Genomic DNA, 25335 nt, shown 5'->3' on the forward strand with positions numbered 1-25335 from the left:
AAAGCGGCATTATAGCAATTGGAGGCTGACCTTGCGCAGAGCTGGAGTTTCGAAACAGGTTGCAGTTGCACTGATCGCAATGGACCCCCGAGATTGTTGCCGGCTAAACTGCATGTGTGCCACAGAGAGAGAGAGAGAGAGAGAGAGAGAGAGAGAGAGAGAGAGAGAGAGAGAGAGAGAGAGAGAGAGAGAGAGAGAGAGAGAGAGAGAGAGAGAGAGAGAGAGAGAGAGAGACACTTTGTGTCTCCATCTCGAGCACCTGTAGGTCTATGTATGTGTGTGTGTGTGTGTGTGTGTGTGTGTGTGTGTGTGTGTGTGTGTGAGAGAGAGAGAGAGAGAGAGAGAGAGAGAGAGAGAGAGAGAGAGAGAGAGAGAGAGAGAGAGAGAGAGAGAGAGAGAGAGAGCCACTTTGTGTCTCCATCTCGAGCACCTGTAGGTCTATGTATGTGTGTTCTTGTGTGTGTGTGTGTGTGTGTGTGTGTGTGTGTGTGAGAGAGAGAGAGAGAGAGAGAGAGAGAGAGAGAGAGAGAGAGAGAGAGAGAGAGAGAGAGAGAGAGAGAGAGAGAGAGAGAGTTCAACGGCTCAATGTGTGTGCTCGTGTGAGCATTCAACACAACTTCACTAAGCACAACACTCACCTTTAAAAACTGTGTGCACGCACGCGCCTGTGCTAACGCAAAACTTGGCATGCATGCCTAATTGCAGTAAACTCGAATAGTTGTGATAGGAGCGAACTTGACTGCCCACTCGAATAGTTGTGATAGAGGCGAACTATAGATTTTGTTGTTGAGGTGAGTAGTGAACGCAAGTTGAATGGGAGGTTGAAGGGAGCCACAAGCGGCTGCAGACGAAGAAAGAGGGGATTGAGGAGTAGCACATGATAAAGGATGGAGCTGGTGCAGGCAGCTAGCGCTTAAGGTTCATACTCTCCTTGCACCTCCTGCCCAGCTCTCGTCGATGGTGAGCCTGCAGTAAGGAAAGGAGAGCTACAAACCTTGATTTGCACCCGTGGTGTCCCCGTTCAAATCGGCATGGTCCCTAGGCTATGCGCCATTTACTCACAACATCCGCTGCCACTGTCCCGCTGTTCAAGGTGAAGAGGCTTGCAACTCAAGGCGCGGTGTAGGCAGCCTCTCTCGTGGTTCGGCCACCTCTCTTTCTCTCACTTCGCACGGGCTCTCTCTCTCTCTCTCTCTCTCTCTCTCTCTGAGTGTGGTGGGTTCAGAGCACACTGGCCGAAGTGAGGTGGGAGCGACACGTGTCCGGGGGAGGGAGCCGGAATCCCTCCCCCTTTTATAACGAACTGATAAGGAGGGAGCGACACGTGTCCAGGGGAGGGAACCGTAATCCTCCCCCTTTTATAATAGTATAGATATAGATATAGATATGGAGAGAATATGTAAGTTTCTCTCCGGACTTACTGTCTTAAACTAATCTTTAGAGTGTTTCAATGAGACACCATATTCTCACCAAATCCAATCCAATCACTCTTGTCAATGCGTTGGCTTTTTTTTTCCTCCATCCGTTCTCCTTGAGATCTTCGCAACCCATCCGCGACCATTGATCCCACCGCCTCTGGTCATAATGACCCAGTATTAGATAGTGTTGAGGACTAGACAAGAAGTGGAGGATTAATAGCTCGACACAGAAGGCACTGAAGGCCATTACTCTACGTTAGCTGTGGAAGCATGTGACAATGCATTTCTAAAGCATCTTTAAAGTAGGAGAGGGTGGGCTAATTACAAAATTTAATTTGCAGTACGATAAGAGCGTGTGTAAATTGGAAGCTGCGAGGCACGTCAAGTCTGCATGAACTCACAATTAGATAGCACTCGCACTTCCTCGTCTGCTCAAGGGACGTGTTCTGCGGATCTGCTCGACTTTGATGGGCGAGGTGATGATACATGCGCGCCATAGCTACAAAGATTTCTGCGTCAATGGTCCCGCGATATTTGCTGCTGCAGGAGAGCTCCCTGTACGAGAACAAGAAGAGGAGACGCCCTCCTCCTGCTATGCTACTCCTCAGCCCCTGCTCCACTTGTCATCATTCTCATCAGCAAGGCATGGCTCTGCCCCCGCACAAGTTATAGAGAAAGCATGTTGCCATCCATGTAAGTACTCGTACTTTGATTGCATGTCTTCGAGATTGAGCCTTGCACAACCAGCTCCCTCCCATTGCAGCTGTGATTGCGTGCACAGCAGTGATGTGATGCTTGAGAACATTCAGCTCGGTGAGCCCCATGTGCATTCGCGTTCTTATATCCATTTTTTGCACAAATGCACTCTCCCCGCTTACACGAGTGAACATTATCCAAATCTGCACCTGCAGCTTGAGCATCGGCACAATCGCCAACCTGCATATCCTGATGTGCATTCCCATGCATGCATTGTAAAGCAGCCCCTTGATGCCGGCCATCGCTTCTCTGGTAGAATGCAACAGAGTTTAGAAGAACCAGCCTCATGCATCTTTGGAGCTATGGGGCATGGTGTACCGGAGGCTACTACAAGCATCATTGTGCCTGCTATGATGGATGCATATCGAGCACTTGCTAGCCCCTGCTCAGAATCGTGGCACGACATGACGGATGTCAGCACAATACAGCCGCAAGGAGGGATTGTGTGTGCTTCATCTGTAAATGTTTCCCATAGTCACATCATTAATCAGCCTCTGCAGCACTTCTGCTCTGCTCTTCAACCGAAGTGTTGCCAAATTGCAGCTCATGGTGGAGATGCTCAAGAAAGGCCTTGCTTTACAGTCCCAATGGGAGAGGATGTTCTAGAACATACTTGTGCGATGGGGTCTGGCCTTTTGAATGAAAATGCAGGAGGTCACCTCCATACGAATTTTGTTGGCAATGCATCAGATCATGCTCGTAAAAGCATGGTTTCACATAACATAATTGCTGACACTGCCCAAACACAGGTTGTATCAAGGGACCTCCCATTGGATTTGGCAGCCCACACAAGACAGCTGCACTCTGTTTGGTGGGGCGGAGCTGTATCACAAACAGAGGATGATAAGCTTTCTTACAAAAATGGTCAGGAGAAGCACACTGACAATGATGAATTTTGGGCATTAGATGCTGGTTATGGCCGGGGGGTCAAACCAAATAATGACAAGTGCTTGAGGAAGGAGGCTCAAAAAGCACGCCAAAACTTCTGGGGTGATAGGCCAAAGAACAAGAGAAGAAAACGATATTTTTGCAAGCAACAAAGTAAAAATGCCAGCAGCTGGGAAGGACCTAGCACCTCAAATGTAGGCCCAATGTCAGAGAACTTGAGCAACTTAAAGGATAATGATGGACGAGGCCATGGTAACACTGCCTCTAACCAGCATGATCGGTGGCTCCAAGCAAGTGAATTAACACAGGGCACTGCTGGGGAACCAGTTGACTTATACAAGCAAACCTGGGAAGAGGATGTGGGACTTCAGAATAAGGAGGAATATCTTACGACAACATGTACAGATCCATGTGTGGAATTTCCCAAGCGTTGCGAAGGACCTGCAACTGAATACCACAAAAAATATGATAACAGTAATGTGCAGTGTAGTTGGGCATCTCCAAATGCAAGGACGAATGATGGCATCAAATTTCCCTGCATCCAGCCACTTGCCAACGAAAAGAGTAGAAATTACATTGGCGATTGGCTTCAGCCAGCTCCAAATAACAACGGTAAGAAGAACATGCAAAGTGCATTTCTAGGGTTGGAAGCTTTGAGCATGCAAGGAGAAGCCACTGTTGTCATGCCTAGTGACAATATTCCAGCTAGCTGCCCTCCAGAAGGTACAAACACGAGGGAGGAATGCTCTGAAAAACTGCTGGTGGAGGATGATGTCCAGGTGCCCACAATGGCAAATCAAGTGATGGACTTCCTCAGCAGCTCTTCTGATGACCGAGATCTTGACGATGATTATCTATATGAATCTGATGATGCCCACTATCCTGGGTCTGGCAAACCCGCAGAGGGCAATGCAAAGAGCCGGGAAAATCAGGCATACAAGTTTTTCATGGAAATCTTTGAGGAAAATGAAGAACTGCAGAAGAGGTACAAAGAGGATCATGGTACAGGGGAATTTGACTGCCTTGTCTGCTCTAACATCCCCAACAAGCCCATAAAAAGATACACTGGGTTGGTCAGTGTTGTCATGCATGCAAAGAAGATTCTGAACACCAAGAGGCGCCATGATCACCGTGGATTTGCTCGTGCTGTTTGTGATTTTATGGGCTGGGATGCTAATGGCAATTCATTGGTGAAAAACATTGAAAATATCCTGCCACGAGCATGTCTCATGAAACCTGTAAGTATTCCAGGGGAATGAGATTGTTTTCAATGTATTTTTTGGTATCCTTACAACATGAAAATGGAAAGAAATTATATGCAAGGCTGAAGGAATAATGCTTGGGCATAAACATTAAATTGAAAGTTTCAGCTTTCTGAAATAGCGACGTTATGTTACAGTTATGCTACGGAGCTCTTCCTGTTGCTTAGTCTTGATTGGATGCATGTACATCTGACTTTTGAATCATGGTTCCAAAGGGTTCTCCATTAGATGCATAACTTTCGTAATGTGCATCAGTGCATGACACCCCTGTATGTGGCAATCACTTGACAAGTTCTCAGAGATCCTTCAACACCCAAAAAGCATGCAGTTGAGATAATGATGAGAGAGAGAGAGAGAGATTACTCTTGCAGGGTGATGAGAAGATCTGCAGAGATTCAGAAGATGAGCTTGCGGGTGGTACAGACTTAATCAGCTCAGAGATGAAAGAGTCAGATGAAGATGAAGACACAATTATACAGGGACCCTTGGAGGATAACTTGATCATGGTAGAGGAAAATGGTGGATTATTCATACCTTTGGAGAACAGTGTGATGATGGTAGATGAAAATGGCATCACACATATTGCCATTAAGGAGGACAAAACTGTGCCAGAAGAAATTGTTGGTAAAGATTCACCAAGCTCTGGTTCGGCCCAGCCTGCGAGTGGTGCAGAGCAGGGAGGCTCCAAGGCGTCGTCTGCGGCAGGGGGCTGGGCCTAGCAGGCGTGACAACAGTGGTTGGTGGTGTGGCTATGGAGCAGACAGCTGCTGTCCGAGCAGCGGGGGTTTCGCTTCGGAGGGAGGCTTCTGGCTGCTTCTCCCACAGCCAGGCCATTCCCTCCCTTCCTCCCCTAATTTTTTTGCTTTGGGAGACTCCCTCCCACCTCTTCACCAAGAGGAGTAGAACGGCCAGTTCTTTGGAGGTTCTTCGGGATGCAGGGAGGCTCGTGGCAGGTTTCTCGTTGTATCACGGCAACGGAGGACATCTCTGGAAGGGGCAAGGCTCTCCTTGTAGCCTGGTGTGCTGTTGGAATATTGGTTGCCGAGTTCTTGTTGGTTTCCTGATCCTCCTCGGTTCGAGGGCAAGCGGCCTCTTGGTGGCAGTGGAGGCTGTTTGGTGGCACCCTCGCGTCTGGGTGGGCCTGTGGTTCCAGATGATGGCTTGGTGTGCAGGTCCTTGGCAGTGTTTTCAGCTTTCGGCTGCTGATCTCTGTTCGGATTCCTCTTTTTGGCTACCGGGTGGCGGCCTCACTTGTGGGGCTTTCGTATGTAGCAGGTGATGGAGACTTTGGGCTCCCCCCTTCTGCGGCAGTAGGTGGTCTTTCTCTATCCACCATGTTAGTCATTGTATGTGTCAGTTGGATCCTAATTCTGTGGTTTTACTTATACGGTGAGGGCGCTCCCTTTGGTTCTGTCGTATCCGTTTCTGACGGTCTGTATGATGCCCTGGCAGGGCTTATCTGTAGTTTTTTTGGGATTTAATTTAATTTACTCACATTCTGTGAGTTTTGCACACAAAAAAAAGATTCACCAAGCTCAGAGATTAAAGAGTCTGAAAATGATGATGTGATGCAGGTGTTATTCGTCGTTTCGTAGATCACCTGATAAGCTGAAGATGAAGATGATAGGAGGCCTTTATTGTTAGAGCAAGATTACGGCCTATTGTGGCCACTTCTATCTATAAGGTTGAGTACTTAACTCGATCTAGGTTGTGGGTCGGCCACCCGTACACTTGCTAGACACAGATCTCATGCACATTTAGGGTTTGCACCAGGAATTTGCCCGTTTGAAGTCTATTTTGGCTATTTCATCATTTTTAGGGTTAGGGTTTTAGTTTTGGTTATGGTATTTGATAGAGATATTTGCCGACCTTGCCTTGGTTCACTATATATGTGGCCTATAGTGCTCTCTGTCCTTTGTTTTGTATCATTCACAAAGTTTGCCATGTAGAGTTATTTGGCTCGTTTCATCATTTTTAGGGTGAGGGTTTTAGTTTTGGTTATGGTATTTGATAGAGATATTTGCCCGACCTTGCCTTGGCTCACTATATATGTGGCCTATGGTGCTCTTTGTCCTTTGTTTTGTATCATTCGCAAAGTTTGCCATCTAGAGTTATTTGGCTCGTTAGCCTTCTATCCATATCTCTCCTCTCCTCACTCTCATCTCTCTTGACATAAAAAACTCACATGAACACCTCACATGTTTCTCTTTGCCTAGATTAAATGCTCAAATGAAACTCTTAGTTCTCAAAGGTTGCATACATGATTAACCCCTTCAATCTCAAATATTGATGTTTCTATACTAAGCTGTATTTTGGCTTTGTCAAGCTTTGTGTGTGTAATCTTGAAACCGTAATCATGCCATAATCAAGCACTCAAATCATAATACACAAAAAGGATGTGGTAGAGAAAGAGTGTGTGGGCCATGTAGGGAACTTGAAAGGATATTATTTTGTTTTGTGCTGTAATCTATGAATGGTATGCGGACCGTGTTGTCCATTTCATTAGGTGTCACTAGCTTTATCAACCATATTCTTGAGATCATTTCTGTATCAATCAACTCAGTGTGTTGCTAGTTATAGCACTAGGGTAAAACACCCAATAGTGGGCCACCTCAAGTCAGCGACAAATTTTCGTCGACACAATGCACCATTTTCGAACTGGATGGGCACGACTGGAAGAGCGCAACACCGTCTATCTACCCTAAAAATTGAGCCACGAATAGAGCTTCAACAACGACCAAAAATCGACGTGTAACAAAATTGGCCATGAATGGGAGGCCACGTCAAGGGGGTAAATTGGGACACTATGGCTGGCAAGGCTTGAATCGAGATCTGATGGCCACAATTTTAAGTTGCATGCAACTAACCCCCTCACCAATGGGCTCATTGTGTCCCAAAGGTGGACCTTTACCTACTCAAAGTTAGGGAGTCAGAGGTCCCTCTATAGGGACCCGGTTTTTTAATGGGGCCTATGGGGAACTAACTTTGACCACACTCACATTATCATTAAACAGACTTTGAAGATGAAGTTGACAAAAAGAATAATTAGGAGCATTATTTTGCAGGCTTGAGGTGTAACTATACTGAAGTTTGCATTTTATGGTCAGGGAGTGTACTAGGATAATGTATACATAATCCCTTTGGCTTAGCCTAGGATAATCTAATCGTGCTTTATGCACATATTGGTGAAATGAATGAAAACTGGCCTACAAAGGGAAGATAGTTCAGGACTTGAATTGGCACTTAGGATCAGACAATATGCAAGGTTGTCCACCACTCCTATTTTCTATATTGTCCAAATGAGTCCATGGATAAATTCTTCCTTTATTATCCAAGTAACCAACCCTCACTATGCAACCAACTATAAGATAGTAATCCTAGATATGCATTGATGAGCATCATTGCAGGGGCATCATATGCAACAACTCACACATAGCAAGGACACGCTCATCCCATTGTAATAATAGAAAGCAATCCCCATGTTAAGAGGGCTTTCATTTTCCTAAATTGAGTTTAAAGGGGGCTTTGTTGAGTATTTTATGGGCAGTCCTTGCTCATAACAAGACATAATAGTGTCCAAATTTATCTATCAAACATGCTTCACTCCAGTACAAGCTTGTTTTTCAGTCTTCAAGTGCATTGTAGGCATACCCATTGACATTCATGACCACTCACATAGATCCACATGAATAGAAGTTTGGTTTTGATCTACTAGTGCATTGAGCACACACATTGGCATACATTACAACTCACATAACATGCATAGGCTAGTCTTATTGTCACGGGAGTAAAGCATATCATTCGATAGGCCAAAATAAACACTCAAAGAAGCTAATTAGTGACTTATACCTTTGACAATGTTATAACATAACATACAATCCAAATGGAAGAAGAGTAAGAGGGAACTTAGTCTCTTGGAAGCATACAAACGTCTAAAAACAAAAAACTCCTATTGACAAAATTCCATGCATCATAGCAGAGGTATGCAGGACCTTAGGCTAAAAAGAACTTATTGATTTAAATTTGAAAGGAAATGGGGCTCAAAAACTTTCAGCTGCTTGAAACCAATAACAATTAGCCTTGGATATGTCAAGTTGCCAGTGCTTTCATCTCTTCACTATCGTCATCACTGCATTGTCAACCTTGCGTCTTACTCGATATTGTTACCTCCACTATAAGAAGAGTAATCCATAATCGCTAGCATTGTTGCGAAAAAATAAAAGAAAATATAAACCTATGACGCTCATGGCTTAAAGTTAACTAGTCACAAATAATTTTTATTTCTTTTCTCAGTCTCATCGTCTCAAGACTCGGGTCCATTGGAGGCAATGTCCACCCTCGTGGGAGCCCACCTGGATGTGAACCAACCAAAAAGAAGAGATAGATGGTTGCTCCCCACCAAGTGGCTCTCGTCTGACATCTACATGATTCAACTTCCCTCCCACTCACTCATCTATATATATGTACACAAGTATATATGCACTTAAGCATGTAGATACATATACATACTAGTAGACCTAAGTAGGGGCTAGTAGTGCCAAAGGTCAAGTGACACCTCTTTAGATATCATCACATTCATGGATTTAATATTTGCGTAATTACCACAAATTTTGTGTGATCTCAAGGTCTTATTGACACATTTACATAATCACACTTAACATTATCACAAAGAAGCCGGTTTAGGGTAACTTGGAAACCCACAAAAAGCCCATGGAGCTTCCTGGTTTTCCATGTGGGCCCGTCGGATTTTAGGGTTTTTTTCTGCAGGCCTGCATAATTATATATATAGGGCCCCGATGGGGCTCGTTGGGTGTTTTATCTTGAGTCATGTGTGTGTGTGTGTGTGTGTGTGTGTGTGTGAGAGAGAGAGAGAGAGAGAGAGAGAGAGAGAGAGAGAGAGAGAGAGAGAGAGAGAGAGAGATGACGGACTTTGCAAGTACGTCGAGAGGAGAGAGGAAGAGAGGGGGTCGTGTGGGAGCGTGATCTGCATTGCAGTGTGCAGCAGTAGCGGAGTACCTGACCACACGACCCGGATATGTGTTGTTTGTGTATGTATGTGTTGTGTGGTAGCATGCCTTTTGTCGTATTGTGTGGCAGTCATAAGATACCTTACCACACAATGGGAGTGTGTGCGTAAGCTATTGTACGGAACAATGCTTACCACGGGGGCATCACCTTGGTGACACGGGAAAGATGATGTCCTTGTGATAAGTATTGGCTTACTATCTAGGTACTACGTCGGTAACCCGGCAAATCTAATATCCTTATGGTGAGTCAACTTCCCTTCCCCTTTCAAAAAACATATGGGCATCGATCGACAATGCAGCTATATGATGTTCGTATGCAAGCCATTATTTCTCCTTAGATTCGAGTGGCACTCGATCGGTAACACGGCTAGTTGAATGTCATTTGTTAGAAGCAACTATTTCTCCATAAATGTGGCATTCAGGTCATTAACCTGGCCATACAAACGCCATATAATTTGTATGTGCATGTGCATTTCATTTTTTTAAGTATTAGGTGGTGCAAGCAATAGAGCAAAGGCTTGAAGGACAAGCATATCTATAGTGGGTGGGGGACTCACGTGGCTACAAATATTGCCTTTGATCCTTCGGATCCCTCTCTCAATTAACACATGCTCAAATCCTCGAGTCTCTTGCAACCCGCCCCTAGTCCCTGTCGATATTCGCAAGACAAACCCTAGGTCACTCCACTTCCCTTACGAGGTTGTGATTCAGGTTTTGAATCAGTAGTGTTATTATATGGGTGAATATGGTTGTTGCTGCTGCTTGGGTAGATTGGAAAAAACCTTTTTCTCTACAATAGTGTCGACTACAAAGGGGGAAACAGTCACATCTAGAAGGAATAAGACAAAATCCATGTTCTTTTTAGTACATACTCAACATCCCCCTCCCCCCCTCTTCTAACTCAATTTGTCTTTCTTCCTTTGCCCCAAGCTCATACAATTGCATGCTTCTTGATGCAAAGTTTGTGGATGTTGAGCTACTATTTACGATCCCGATCATGGATTTATTGACATTTTCAACTGAAAGGGTGTCTCTGTATGAGTAAAGTAGTATTTCTCTTCTACGGAGCATTCCAATCCTTTATCGTTGAGCTACTATTTACGATCCCGATCATGGATTTATTGACATTTTCAATTGAAAGGGTGTCTCTGTATGAGTAAAGTAGTATTTCTCTTCTACGGAGCATTCCAATCCTTTATCATTACGTACTGTCGCTGAAAGCGACAACGCCGCCAGAGGTGGCGGCATTGTACTAGTATATCCTAGGTAGGAGGCTAATTGATTTGATGTGAAGCTTTCAAAAGTGCACAACACCTAGCATCCATGTCAACCAACTCTTTTGAAGCACATTGTTGTATTGCAATAGTCCTTGAGTGACAATCTCTTCATAAATTGGTTCACTTTTCCACATCAATTTGTAATTAACACTAGTATGGTCGGCCGCCTTCGGTGGCCTCTCTCTCTCTCTCTCTCTTTGTTGTTGGGTCACAAAAATCACAATCTTTTCCTCTCATCACTGATGAAGGATAACCTCGATATATTGTTGTAGACAGATACAACATCGAACCTACAAGTTGTACTTGTACACACCCAAGTCCCCCTATTCTATAGGCCAAGATGAAGGCACCTCCATGATCTTAGCCTCCTGCACGCCATGTAGACAACCATTGATTGGATGTGGCTATAGGCCGTCAAACCCCCCACTAGCTAGGCCCTTGTTAATGGGCAATCCTACATCTTGCCGGGTGATCCAATTCTGATCATCGTCATCATCACCTGCGATGACATCAAAGTATTGTAGGTTGTGCATACAAAAGTAGCCACTTTTGGATCTAAAAACTTATTGAGAGCTACTGAAGTAGATTTTCCAAAAGCTGCTGGGTTTTGAGGTGGCCTCACCGCTAAGCCTTCTTCAAGCTTTGCAACAATGGAGCCTACCGCCCGTTAAGGAAGAAGCAGATGCCACGAATCATGACTCATGAGATATCGCCCTGATGCCTAGTGATTAGACGTAATGATTGGATCAATAATTGCAGCTTGAATGATGAAAGAGATTTCTCTCTCCCCGTTCATCATGCACAGACAAATACAACGTTGAACCTATAGGTTGTACTTATAAACACCCAAGTCCCCCTATTGTATAGGTGAAGATGAAGGCACCTCCTTGCCACAAGCCCATAGACCAAGCATGTAGCTAGCGAGAGCGAAAAACCAAGTAGTTGCATAGCTTCTCGTCATGCAAGCTGAGGTCCTACATAGTTTTTCCAAAGCGCTGCACCCCTCCATGCTCTCAACCAGTCGTGTAAAAAAGCAACCCCTAGCTTCGTGGGTGAGCTGCACATCTATGGCACGTAGCAGCAACAACAAGAAACCCATTGTCTGCAAGCTCGCACCAAACCAGCAAACATCCCGTCAACAAATCAATGTTTGCATCACATAATATTAGCATGGAGCAAGATACCATACATGTGTGTGGGAGACATCGCACTGTCGCAGATCTCGTAGGCTCTCTCTCTCTCTCTCTCTCGTGAAACTTGGAGCAGGAGTTTCTCTGTATCTCTCTCTCGCATTTGTGGTGCAAATCTCTCTTAAGAGTTACTTCTCTTTCTCGTGAAACTCCTCATGCAAAGTAAAATTAAACGTCGCCATAAATTTACATCATTAGTTTTATCCATAAATTCCCTCTCGTTCTCACTTGCCAGATGCGCTTGATAAACTCTATCTCGCTCCCGATGCGCTCGATAAAATTCTGTCGCTCTCACTCATTGAATGCTTCCAAGAGCGCCATGTATCAAGGGGAGGGGGACGAGAATCCCTCCCCTTTTTATAATAGTATAGATGTGCATCTGGGATGAGACTTTGACTTACAATCATATCATGATGAAATTCAGTTTCTCCTCTGGCATACTCTCATGTGACTTCGAGTTGCAAGAATTCCCTCTCAACTTCTTGCATAATGTCATCTACCTTCAAGGTTCAAGGATAGGCCATTTCATACCTCTACTCTTTTGTTGTAGTGTCATGCACACACCTTTCTACACTGAACGATCAAGAATCCCTAGTGGCATGTCATACTCTTGGACATTTCTTCATTGTCTTTTGATTGCTTCTCCACCCAAGAAATCAAAACTTGGATAACACCTCCTTGATGTAAGCACTTGGGTGGTCCTCCAATTGGAGAGGATCTTCCTAAAATAAGCATTTAACTAACTTGTGCAAGTTGCAACTAACTTGTGCTTGAGCTATCCGTAGGGTACACTCACAATTGCATGTGCTAGCAAGGCTCTAAACCAGTCGGTCTCCATTTCCCACATTCTAAAAGCACTCCTTGGTGACAAAGCATAATGCAAACCACAAAAAGGAAGAGAGCAAAAGAAAGCATTGGGAAACATATAATCTGGATAGAAAAACAAGAAGCTGAAGGTGTGTGCTCCCAACAATTATTGGATAAACCACAAAAGCATGCTATTAATGTCTATGTGTTATGGTGGGGGCAGTTGGCTTGCCATGTCTGCTAATAGTGTGACATATGAGCCGGTTGCAAGTAGCTCCTGTACACATCAGAAACAACACATCAGCATGCCCAACCTTAGTTTAACTTCCTGGTCCAACTTGGTTGTTGCCTTCTTGCCTGGCACAATGGCCTTAACAACCAACGTCTCCTTGAGCTTGCTTTGATCCACTGTCAACCATGACCTGTATCCTATATGATCCACACTGCAACATTGAACCATAGCATAGAATCATGTGAGAGACAACACATAAAAACATTTCAAGTTGTTTTACCATGCAATACTATGGTAGAAAGCAAAAACACCCACCCTTCAATACTACACAATATTTGGCTATGGAAAAAAATTTGGCTGCTACGAACACCAACACATGCGCGCACAAACACACTCACATAGACGCAATGTACCCCGCTGCCAATAGGAGGTGAAACTCTCCTAGAATTGTTAGAGAGTGTCTTAGCTTACAATTGTGCCCCTTGGAAATTCAAAAATACTGGTTGAGAGGAAGAGTAAATAGTATAAAAAACGCATAGGGAAGGTGTAAAATAGCAAAAATTTGCATGAACTTTCAAAATTTCCTCAATACGTTTAGCATAGTTCAAAGGATAGCTCACATTTCCACTTATTAAACATAGGAAGCATTGCAAAGGTAGCTCACATTCTCAAAAGGTAGCTCATGTTTCCTCTCATTTTGGAAGGTTCAAGGGTAAAATCGCAACACACACCTGCCTGTAAAACACCATTACTAAGTTCTCTCAGAGATACAATGTTTCCTAATTGGCCACTCTTTGTTTTTGCCACTGCAACCATCAGCCATTGTTGCTCACTGATCATAAGAAAGGGCAACTTCTTTTACTATGTCCAATGCGACCAACCATAGGCCAGGCTTGTTTGAAGAATATTTCGGCTACCCACTTGCCCCAATGCCTTTGCCTCATAGCCCTGAAGAGCTTTGTGGATGCAACTTGTGTCATTAAGAACCCATTGGAGCTAACATTGTGAGCGCTAATTGTCCTTGCCACTGCATATATTGAAGCCAAAAAATAGGAGAATGGGCTGAAGGAGAATGGCTAAATCCTGATGGAGGATGCAAATATGTAATGGGTGTTAGTTTTGATGGGCTCCGGGCATGCCTATTTACAAATTTGACAGTACTTGGACGTTGTGAGAAGAGACCCCCATTGAGCAATGCATGCCATTAACCATCCATGCATAGTTGTTGCATGCTACTATACATTGTTGTTCATGAAGCCACCCATTGTCACCCTGTGCACACTGCTGTATGGCAGCTTACCAGCCCCATCTATATAGTTGTTGAAGGCACTTTCCTCTGCTAGAATTCACTCTCTACCTCCCACTTCCACCTCGCAGGCCCCTTATCTGCCTCTTGCTGGCTAAGAGCTGCTATTGGAGCTGCCCCACTGCCCCCCTATAAACATTGCGATACAATAGTCTATGTGGCCCATACTTTCCCTTAGCCAAAACCACCGCTTCCACCTTGAAATCCTTTGCCCCTCATGATGATGCCTTCCGCCTGATTTTCCTCTTGCCAATTATAGGTATCCACCCCCGTGACGAACTTGCATCTTGTAGGCTCCTTGCATGGCATTCCATGGCACCCACCCTGTGCTTTCTTAACATGATTTCGTAGAGCATCGCACGCGCGCGCACACACACACACACATTGCTGACAATGAATAGATCAATGACAGCAGGCAACTCTCTCTCTCTCTCTCTCTCTCACTCACTCACTCTCTGTGAAAATGTGCTCCACTCTTGAAGTCCCTATAGTAATGGGCTCTCCCACTCATGGCATGGCATAGGCCCGCTCTGGCTCCTTTAAAGCATGGCTCCATTCCCACAGTGCTGCACACTATGTATTCCAACTGGAAAATGCTACCTCATTAAAGGGCCCTTCATTTTTACTTGGCATCGACACCTCTCTCTCTCTCTCTCTCTGAATACACCCCAAAGGCATCAAACTGAGGAAAAAATGACACGTGTCTGGGGGAGGCCCCTAGAATCCCTCATCCTTTTATAATAGTATAGATTCCCTCAAAACATCCAAGAGCTTTATGGCATCGCATATCCACACAAAATGCAGTCCAAGAGAAATTTGAATAGGAGAACGTTCAGTGATTTTCAAAGCACATCACCCTTGGCATAATTCTTTGCCAATGCCTTTTGTAAAGCCATTATCTTCAATGTGCAAGCATCATGAGACCAAATTGTACAAAAGCACCTTGCTTCACTTCTACTAAAATAAATTTAGAGCTTTATAATGATGTCTTTGTCACGCACATCGTATTGGAAGATAATTCCTTGCTCTACAACTATTGGAAGATAGATTATAGCTTCCAAGATAGCTTTTGTGCATCTCTTGCAATCAATGCGTTCCAAGAAATAGCATCTTGAAGATGAAGGTTGTCAAAAGCTTTATTCTTTCAAAAGTAAACCACTAAGCGTGCAAACTAATTCTTGTAATGGAATTGATATTTTGATGATTTTTTTGTGAAATATTTAGATTTTTTGATGAAGCATTTCAATGTTGATTTGAACATATGGATTATGATCACTTGTTGGGTGTTGTGTGAGTAGATTAGTGACTGCCGCGTGCAGGACAATAAGGCGATAGTAATTATTTGGAATAAACCTGTCACCATTGGATTTCGTGGCACTCCTTAGTATTTTATGGTTCCTTTATGAATTAAGGTGTAGACAACTATTTATTGTTATATTGACCTCTTTACAAGCCATGACTATTTTTATGCCCAAGTGTGAACTAATGTAACTCAATTTTGAGCATGAACTTTTCTATAAATTAAATACGTACAAGAGGGACATGCTCAGTCTTGCACGTGGGAAGATTGCACCCAACATCTGCGTTATTTTTCTCTTCTCCTTTCTCTCCTCTCTCGCCGTGCTTGTGTAGCACTCTAACCTAAGAGGTGTACTTGCACGTGCTTGTGTGCTATGTCTTGCTCTTTATCCCTTTTAGTCTACGGTTTCTCTCGATTATGTGCTTGTACGATTCATGCGATTTGTAAGGTACGCATATTTGTAGTGTTTCATCGTGTCTATCATGCTATTTGAGGTATTATGCAGGGATGCCGCACATCCGTTTGTAGCAGTGGTATTAGAGTGCAGAAAAAGGTCCTTGGAATTGAACCTTCAATAAGAGATAGTGGGAGCTTGAGAAGAGAATAGCAAGAGAATCTTGGAGCTAAGTTACCCAACTTATTTATTTATTTACTTACCTTTGTGATTTCCATTCATGATCACATAGGAATGTATGTGTTTTTCATGATGAATATGTCGAAGTTAAATCCTCAATTATAGCTTGATGGAGCACAAGAAGATGGTTCTTCTTAGGACATTAATATTCATCTAAGCCCCCATTTTCCTCATAATGCGTAAAATTTTAGTGTAAGTATCAGAATTATGAGCAAGAAGATAAGACCCCATAGTGAAAGAATGTTGTTTGGGATGAGAATAAGATGGAAGAGTAGTATCAGTCCCAAGGAAACTACAAAGATTTAATTGATGATTCTTTGTAACTCAATCTTGGAATTTGAAAGTAGGTACCCTTCAAGCTCACCGATCGTGGGAACGCTCTCGTAGACATTAAGAGGGTTTATTGATGAATAACTGCCAAAATAGGATGACCACTACAACACCCGCCACTACAAGAGGTTGTGTGCTCTTGTGACGCTTTTAGCGACGAAAATACACTGGGTTTTTATAACCCCCGACGTCGCTAAGAGCTTTGCTATTAGCATTGATGCGGAGACGTTGCTATATGCGTCGCTATGGCAGTTGCTATAAGCGTCGCTATATAGTGACGTTTATAGCGACGTTGCAGGGCCATCAATAGCGACGCTTATAGCGACGCTGCAGAGCCTAATATAGCGACGCTCGAGATGAATTTTTTTTGGTGGTAGGACATTCACCCATCAACCATATTGAATGTTTCATTTGTCTATTTACCTTTGAAAAAAAGTGCAAAGGTAAATATAGACCCAAAATAGTCACCCACAAGACAATATAATCATTAACTCCATCATCCATAGTACGTATTGTTTGCAAAATAAAGATACAAAAATGACAAGCGTGAATTGATGAAAGTAAATCAATGACAATTGTAGACAGCAACAAAATCACTTGATTGTTAATCATTGTAAATGTAATAGCTACAAACCATTGTCATTATTTGAAAAACATACATGGTTTTCAAAAAGACGTATAAAAGTTGTCTCATGATACATAATCTATGACAAAAATAAACTAATGCTATCTAGCTATGATTAAACTAACATCGTCTAATCAGACATCTCATCGCGTCGAAGCGCCGTATCTGTCGGATTCTGCAAAAAAAAAACAATAAGATAGCTTTTTGTAAGTATAAACATATAGCGACGTTTATAAAACAATACAATAAATAGAAAAGAATAAACCCTAATACTAACCATGCCACCGCGAGAAGTCAGGATGTCTATAAGGGCATTTAAGTCCTTCCTGCCTGCGTACTCACGCTCGTACAGTGTGGGATCACGTCCTGTAAACGACCACTGTCAAAACATACAAAGAATCCATTATGTTAGAATTTCAAATCCCATAAACCCTAAACTATCAAACATAGATGCGAAAACACTTACAAAATCGGCCCCAAATGATGCCCACCCGCCGCTCCCCAAGTGGTGCGAGCTCCTTGCCTCTACTCGCGCTCTAGCTGCCTCCTTTTGTTGCTTCCACTTGTCGGGATTCTTGCGTGCTTCTTTCTTTGCATGCTTCCAATATTCTTTGGCCAGCCAATCTAGTCTGCTCCACCCATCCTTGATTGCTTTTGCACTTCAGAATGCTTATGCTTGCAGTATTCGCGCATTCGAACCTTCATCACATCTTCATTGAAGCGGCCATCCTGTGTTGGAACGGAAAACTCGTCATGAAGCATGCTGATGAATCTGTCTTTTAATTCATTCGGGACTTCACTCCAGGTGTTTAGTATGTAGTGTCTAAACACCTGAGAGCAAAGACCGCGCATGCGCGAAATCACCTTCTTGCCTTCATCATCCAAGATGATGCTGCCGCTGAAGTCGACGGAGTAAGGCAAGCCCTCTCGCCACTGACATGTGAACCTGGGTGTCTCGGCAAGGGTCTCTAGCGACGTGTCAATGGGGGTATGGACGCCAGGTGTATCCACTGAAGTCTGAGCCCCGAAGGGAGGAGTGTCCACTAGACTGACTCCTGGAGGAGTAGCTAGTGGTGTGTAGCTGCGGGGAACGGTAGTCAGCCGCGCAAAACTTGGTGTCAATGGCGATGCCGTGGTTGGTGTCGGGATAGGAAAAGAAGGGGAGGGTAAAGAGCCTCGTCGAACACGAGGCGGTGTCGAAGCATCGGTGGCGCCACCCCCACAACAACCGCCACCGCCACCGCCACCACTAGAGCGCCGGTGCTTAAACGAGTGTGAAGATCGTCTCGTTGACACCGAAGCTTCGGAGTGGGCTGAGGACTCCGAAATAGAGGGAGATGCGGATGGAGGAGGAACACGCGATGGTGCGCCAGAGCGATGACGCTCCACGTACCACTATCTCTGCTGGGGTGACAAAGAAGAAAGAAACTCCTCATCATCCATACCTGCACTAAACACACGAACATTTAAACTTAATATTGAATGAATGGAGTAGAAAACATGGACAAGTAGATAGAGATAGATAGATAGAGAGAGAGAGAGAGAGAGAGAGAGAGAGAGAGAGAGAGAGAGAGAGAGAGAGGTGCTCGTCGTCTTTGCTTATGAGAACATACCTAGAGCATACGTACCTGGAGTGGACGCAAAGACCATTAAATACAATGACGCAATGATGTAAATACTTAAAGAGTCGGAGAATCGTACAAGAACTTGAATGTGCTTGTAGCTTTGGAATGTTCAAAGGCTAGCAGCAACAGAAAGCATTCTTCTTCTATTCAACTTGAGTGATGGAAGAGGCAAGTGCATAACTCTGAATTTACAAAACAGAGCAAAATTGTTCAAATAAAATATTTATGGCTTTAAGAGATCTCTCTTTCATCCTCGCATAGCTCAGCATAACTTCCTATATCTATACAGAGCTCTCCGTTTAAACAGATGTCCTCTGTTTCATTTTGTAGGTCCTCTACATGCACCCCATAGAGAGTAGCAGCTTGATGTTCGTATGGCACCACCTTCACGGCTTCTGACTGAGCATCTTCTCCGATCTCCTCCATTGATGCCGCTGTGATTGGCACATGGTAGCCTTCATGCGTCCATGCACTACAAGGGGCTACTTCTATGACGTACAACCAGTTTGATGCATACTTTGTAGGATGAAATATCACCTGCGAGAGCCACATAACTTACATGAGAGCTTCCAAGCACATAAATTCTAAAATGGGACTTTAACTATTTACATACTTACTTGTTCACAATGCTCGGGTAGTACGAAAGTGTCTCTTAGGTCAGTCCATTTCTTAGTTGAATCCACCTCAAGAAAACCAGACTCTCCTGTACACATAGTAGCATTGCGACCCTCCATGATTATCTTGAACCATTGCACGTCGAACAAGTCGACAAAAAATCCTCTATAATCGATCTTCAACATCTCTTGTAGCGTGCCGAAGTAAGTGAGTTCCGCCACCACAGGATCTGCATCAGAGGACCGTCGTCGACTAGACTATTCAAATTTTGCCATGATTCTACAATCTTGAGTAAAACGTTTTTTGTCCATCTGTTCCACCCTAAAATGTCGACCTTTACACCATGCTGTTGTGTATGACTTATACTACAACCAACAATGATTATGAGTGGCCGTTCAAACATCTAGAAAGTTACTAGTCGTACATTGCAAACTTACCTTGGTCATGCAACCCCTAGAGTACTCCCACTCTTCCTCAATCACTTCTTCACCGCACTGTTGTGTGCTTTTCAATTGGTTGTGCAACCATCTTAAGCTCATGAATGTTGGTAGGCTCTCCAGACCCATCGGATAGTGCATCGGTGGTCGTCTTCCCCGTCTCCACTTGATTCTTGCTCTTTGTCGCTCTTGCTTTGCATACTCATATTGTGAAATCCGTTTCTGCATGACTGGATTGTGAAGCATGCAAAATCGGTTGATTTTAGCCTCTAGATCTTCCGTCATCTTCTTCTCAACACCGAGATTGCACATGACAATTCCAAATATGCGCTCATCATCTATGGTTCGCCATAGCGTGTCCCGGGATTTATCAAATCCGTCTAGCCACTCTCCAATGTACACTAAGGACTTTGATACCAGCCAACCTTCTGCCATGCTACCCTCCGGACGTGCCTTCTGATGCACATATCCCTTGAGCGTTTTCATGAAACGTTCTAAAAAGAACATCCATCTGGAATGTACTGTGCCAGCTATTTCCACCTCATCAACTATGTGAACAAGAAGATGCACCTGAATGGTTAGCATGGTAGTAGGAAAATGTTTCTCAAACATGCACACAACCTCCGCAGCGTTTAGTTTGGTGAATGGTATGGAGTCTACGTTGATCTCCTTTTGTGAGATCCATTGCACCAACTTCGCAAGTTTGTAGATTGTGTTACGGACGTCAAGAGACAAACATCCCTCAATGGAAACAGATAAAATAAATTGCAAAACACGTGCAACAATGATATTAAAGTCCACACACGAATTTGTTACACAATTCTCACTATGATATACTCCACTATGAACATACCTGACACATTTTATGCCAGTCATGTGACTTCAAACCGGTAAGCTTTCCTTCTTTAGTAAAACACGTTCGAAGCGAGTGCATTACGCCAGTGGGGGTCCGTAAAGATCGAATGGCCTCTTTTACTTTGCGTTCTTGGGCTCCTGTGAAAATCCATGGTGCTTTAGGGAGTTTTATCGATCGATCGGACACTGTTTGCGGCCAATATTGCTCCATATGATCCACATTTATAAGGTCAACTCTGGCTCCCAAAGTATCTTTCTTGCCGGTCAGATGGTCCCATAGTAGATTACCCACATTCTTGAATATGTGCATTGGATCGAGCAAGTGATTGATCATGAGTCGGGGCCAGTATATTAACTTGTACCATAGAGATAGTCTCTTCATCCCTGGGAGCAATCCGTCATCACACATCTCCTTCTGCTCTAACCATGCTTGTGCAGACATCCTCGGTGACTCTCTTCCCAAAAAGCCGTCACGTAACACATGATTCTCTAGAAGATACGCTTGATGACCTTCGTAGATTTGCTTCCTCAGTGAGGGCGCCCTACGTGCATTCAGTCTAGGTCCACAGGTGACACATGCTCTATATCCGCTTGTTTGAAGCCCTGTATGTATACACATGATAATAGATCAGCTTGAGAAAAACCAAGATTTACAGTGTCTGAGTGAGGAGTGTAAATAGATCACCTGAGCATTCTGTTAGTCCGGGATATTCATGCATGGTCCACATTAGAATGCCTCCGATCAAAGCATTTCGTTGACCTGTGTGTCGGCTCATATCCACCACTTCTATGCCAATCCACAATTGTTGTAGCTCTTCCAATGGACGAAGATATACATCCATATTCTTCACTTTATATCGCCCCGGCACAATCAAGCTTAGCCATAGGTGCCCCTTCTTCGTAGTCAACCACGGGGGAATGTTGTAGTTGACGATGACAATGGACCATACACTGTAAGATGTTGATCTTTGACCAAATGGATTTACGCCATCCATAGCCAGGCCCAATCGCAAATTTCGAGCTTCCTTGGAAAAATCCGACCATGTTTCATCTATATGTTTCCAGGCTGCACAATCTGCAGAAATTCGTAGCACACCATCCGAAGATTTATTCTCCTCATGCCATGATGCTAGGGCGGCCATGGACTTACATTTGAAGAAATGCTTGATGCGAGGAAGCAGAGAAAAATTTCACAAAACCTTTTGCGGAATTTTTGTTCCATGGAGATCTACTCGATATCTTTCGGAATCACATTTCAGACACTTCTCCATGTCTATGCATTTCCCTCTGAAAAGAATGCAGTCATTAGGACAAGCATGGATAAAATTGTAATCCATCCCCAAATTTCGCAAAATCTTTCTTACTTCCTCTCGGGAATCTGGCATCACATTATCAGTTGGTAGTATGTGCTCTTTGAGCAATCTACACAACATAAAAATACGGTACAATTGTGTAAAAATCTATCAGATCATTATACATTTAGAGTTTTATTAAAGTAAACTAATTGTAATAGATCACCTAAAAAGCGCTGTGACGCTAGTGTCACTCCGTCCAAACTTTGTCTGCATGTTGAGAAGAACCAGGAGCTCTTTCAATCTAGACACACGTGCTCCATTATACAATGGCGTATCGGCTTCACTTTTCATATCATCATAGACAAGCCTTTCTGAATCCATGATCGTCTCGATCATTTCATCAATCTCGGGCTCAAACATTGCCTCGTTGGAAATGTGGTATGCATGATCATCCCCCGAGTTGTCAGAGGCTACATCTTGTGGCCTCACATATGCTGCTTTACCAAAGCGCCTGCGAACACGTCTATTGGGTTGCAAGAATGCTGTTTGTTGGCTAGCGTCAGAGTCCGACGAGTTATAATTGCAACAACTGGATCTATAATAGATGGATTAACTCGCCAAATTCACGAACGTGCTACAAAGAAACGTGTCTTGTCCGTCGCACATCATGCTTGCAATGGTTACAAGGACATAAGATCCTCGTTGAGAGATAGGTGTTTCGGTTGGACGGCCCCACATCCTCGTCACTACTCATAATGAGGGTAAAAATCTTATAACCTGGACAAAAAATTTAATCTTCTATCTGCATTCTTCGTCTTTTATCTCTCTCTCTCTCTCTCTCTCTCTCTCTCTCTCTCTCTCTCTCTCTTTGTTCACACTATAAACTACCTCACATTCTCTAGTCATGTCCAATCCCCACACACCTCGGTCTAGAGGTGCACGGAGATCAGAACCACCAGGTTATAATCTCGTCTTTATTGGTCAATGCCTATATTTGTGGGTACAAGAAATCTACACACCCACGTCTACATGATATTGCATGTAGTGGACAAAACCCCTTTGCCTCTTCTCTAGCTGTAGCATTTCACAGCATCTTAACATCTTTTCATAGTAGATCTTTGTTTGTAGCATGCAGGTACGCCATTCTTGCAATGTAGCTGATGTCTGCTCAAGGCACTTAATTCTTAATCTAGATTTGATGGGATGTGGTGTGTGTGTGTGTGACCCTTGGAATCGTCATCTTGCATCACTAATTTCTGTGTAGGCTCAATTTGCTCTTCCATTAGCTAAACATGACGGCTTATTTTATGGTAGCAGCAGTCGAACATGCAGGTGGAATTGCTGGTCCGCATGGACTGTCGAGGCTGTGAGCGCAGGAAATTTTCTCACCATTTCTTCTAACCTTATCTTAAACGATAAAAAGAAGAAAATGGTATAACCTTTCTATCACCCAAGTGTGGTAGATTGGTTATGCCAATTCCCTCTTCAATAATAGGTAAATAACCTAAATCTAATCTAATATAACGTAAATAAACCTAAATCTAATCTAATATAGCGTAAATCTAAATCTAACGTAAATAAACCTAAATCTAATCAAACGTAAATCTAACTAAAAATAAATCTAAATCTAATCTAATTTAACTTAAATAAACCTGAATCTAATTTAACGTAAGTCTATATCTAACCTAATGTTTAACGTCTTTTGGGATAGTTTCCTACGACGTTAAAACTCTCTTCTTCTTGTGTATGTGTGGGTGTGTGTGTGTGTGGGTGTGTGTGTGCCAATAAAAAGAGAAAAATGGTATAACCTTTCTATCACCCAAGTGTGGTAGATTGGTTATGCCCTTTTTTCTCTTCAATAATAGGTAAATAACCTAAATCTAATCTAATATAACATAAATAAACCTAAATTAATAAACATAAATCTAATCTAATATAACCTAAATCTAAATCTAACGTAAATAAAGCTAAATCTAATCAAACGTAAATCTAACTAAAAATAAACCTAAATCTAATTCAATTTAACTTAAGTAAACCTAAATCTAATTTAACGTAAGTCTACATCTAATCTAATCTTTAACGTCTTTTGGGATAGTTTCCTACGACGTTAAAAATCTCTTCTTCTTGTGTGTGTATGTGTGTGGGTGTGTGTGTGCCAATAAAAAGAGAAAAATGGTATAACCTTTCTATCACCCAAGTGTGGTAGATTGGTTATGCCGTTTTCCTCTTGAATAACAAGTCTTGAGTTCAACTCCTCGTCGGCTAGATTTTTAGGTCTCTTTAATTAGTTTCCTACGACGTTAAATTAAACTCTCTTCTTCTCGGGTGTGTGTGTGGGTGTGTGTGCACACCAATAAAAAAAGGAGAAAAATGGTATAACTTTTCTATCACCGAAGTGTGATAGATTGGTTATGCCATTTCCCGTATGAATAACATGTCTTGAGTTCAACTCCTGTTGACTAGATCTTTAAGGTCTCTTGGGATAGTTTCCTACGATGTTAAGACTCTCTTCTTCTTCTTCTTTTCTCTCTCTCTCTCTCTCTCTCTCTCTCTCTCTTTTTGTTTTATATCTCTCTCTCTCTCTCTCTCTCTCTCTCTCTCTCTTTTCCTCTCTCAATGTGTGTGTGCATTCTTTGATTATGCATGTGTGTGTGCACGTTTTTGGTTTATGCATGCTCTCTCTCTCTCTCTCTCTTTTCCTCTCTCAATGTGTGTGTGCTTTATTTGTTTATGCATGTGTGTGTGCGTTTTTTGTTTATGCTTGTGCTCTCTCTCGTTCTATCTCTCTCTCTCTCTCTCAAAAACACAATGTGTGTGTGTGTGTGTGTGTGTGTGTGTGTGAGAGAGAGAGAGAGAGAGAGAGAGAGAGAGAGAGAGAGAGAGGGAGAGACAAAGAGGGGAAGGGACCATGAGAGTGAGGAGAGGGAAGGAGCATACATGGCTCTCTTTCCTCTCCTCGTGTGTGTGTGTGTGTGTGTGTGTGTGTGTGAGAGAGAGAGAGAGAGAGAGAGAGAGAGAGAGATAGAGAGGGAGAGAGAAAGAGGGGAAGGAAACATGAGAGTGAGGAGAGGGAAGGAGTATACCTGGCTCTCCTTCCTCTCCTCGTGTGTGTGTGTGTGTGTGGATAAGAAAGAGAGAGAGAGAGGGAGAGCGTTACCTTGCTTGCTTGAGCGCGCGTCGAAAACTCAGATCTGAGATCTGAGTTTTCGGACGCTCTCGGTTATTTTTTTTAGCCTTGGCGACATCGCTATAGGTGTCGCTATGAGCGTCGCTATGTTACAAGTAACATAGCGACGCCTATAGCGACGCCGTGCTTTTTCATTTTTGAGCGTCGCACTACGAACGTCGCTACTATTAAGCACATCTTGTAGTGCGCGATGATGATATTGGTAGCAAACCATCTTTCAATTGCATCAACAACCTCAAAGAGGGACTTGCCTTGCGTGTGCTACCACC

At 43.4% G+C, this 25335-nt stretch overlaps 1 protein-coding gene across 2 annotated transcripts; it reads left to right on the forward strand.

Annotated features, from left to right (window-relative positions):
* Positions 1-1797: 1797 nt before the first annotated feature.
* Positions 1798-5452, forward strand: LOC147442789 (uncharacterized). 2 transcript variants are annotated; one of them, XM_086528828.1, is made up of 2 exons: positions 1798-4300; positions 4696-5452. In XM_086528828.1, the coding sequence occupies exons 1-2, from the start codon at positions 1886-1888 to the stop codon at positions 5041-5043; spliced, it is 2763 nt and encodes a 920-aa protein (XP_086384954.1). In that variant the 5' UTR covers positions 1798-1885; the 3' UTR covers positions 5044-5452. The 2 variants fall into 2 exon arrangements, with proteins under 2 accessions (XP_086384954.1, XP_086384955.1); XM_086528829.1 differs by having other exon boundaries at positions 1798-4344; positions 4624-4838.
* Positions 5453-25335: the final 19883 nt, after the last annotated feature.

Source organism: Adiantum capillus-veneris, chromosome 14, assembly GCF_014529385.1.
Source record: "Adiantum capillus-veneris isolate H3 chromosome 14, ASM1452938v2, whole genome shotgun sequence".
In the NCBI taxonomy this organism is placed as follows: Eukaryota; Viridiplantae; Streptophyta; class Polypodiopsida; order Polypodiales; family Pteridaceae; genus Adiantum; species Adiantum capillus-veneris.

Excerpts from the sequence above, each read along its gene's own strand:
- LOC147442789 (XM_086528828.1), top strand. The coding sequence starts at position 1,886 with ATGGGCGAGGTGATGATACATGCGCGCCATAGCTACAAAGATTTCTGC. Across the intron at positions 4,301-4,695 it reads GAGCATGTCTCATGAAACCT|GGTGATGAGAAGATCTGCAG; the intron begins GTAAGTATTCCA and ends TTACTCTTGCAG.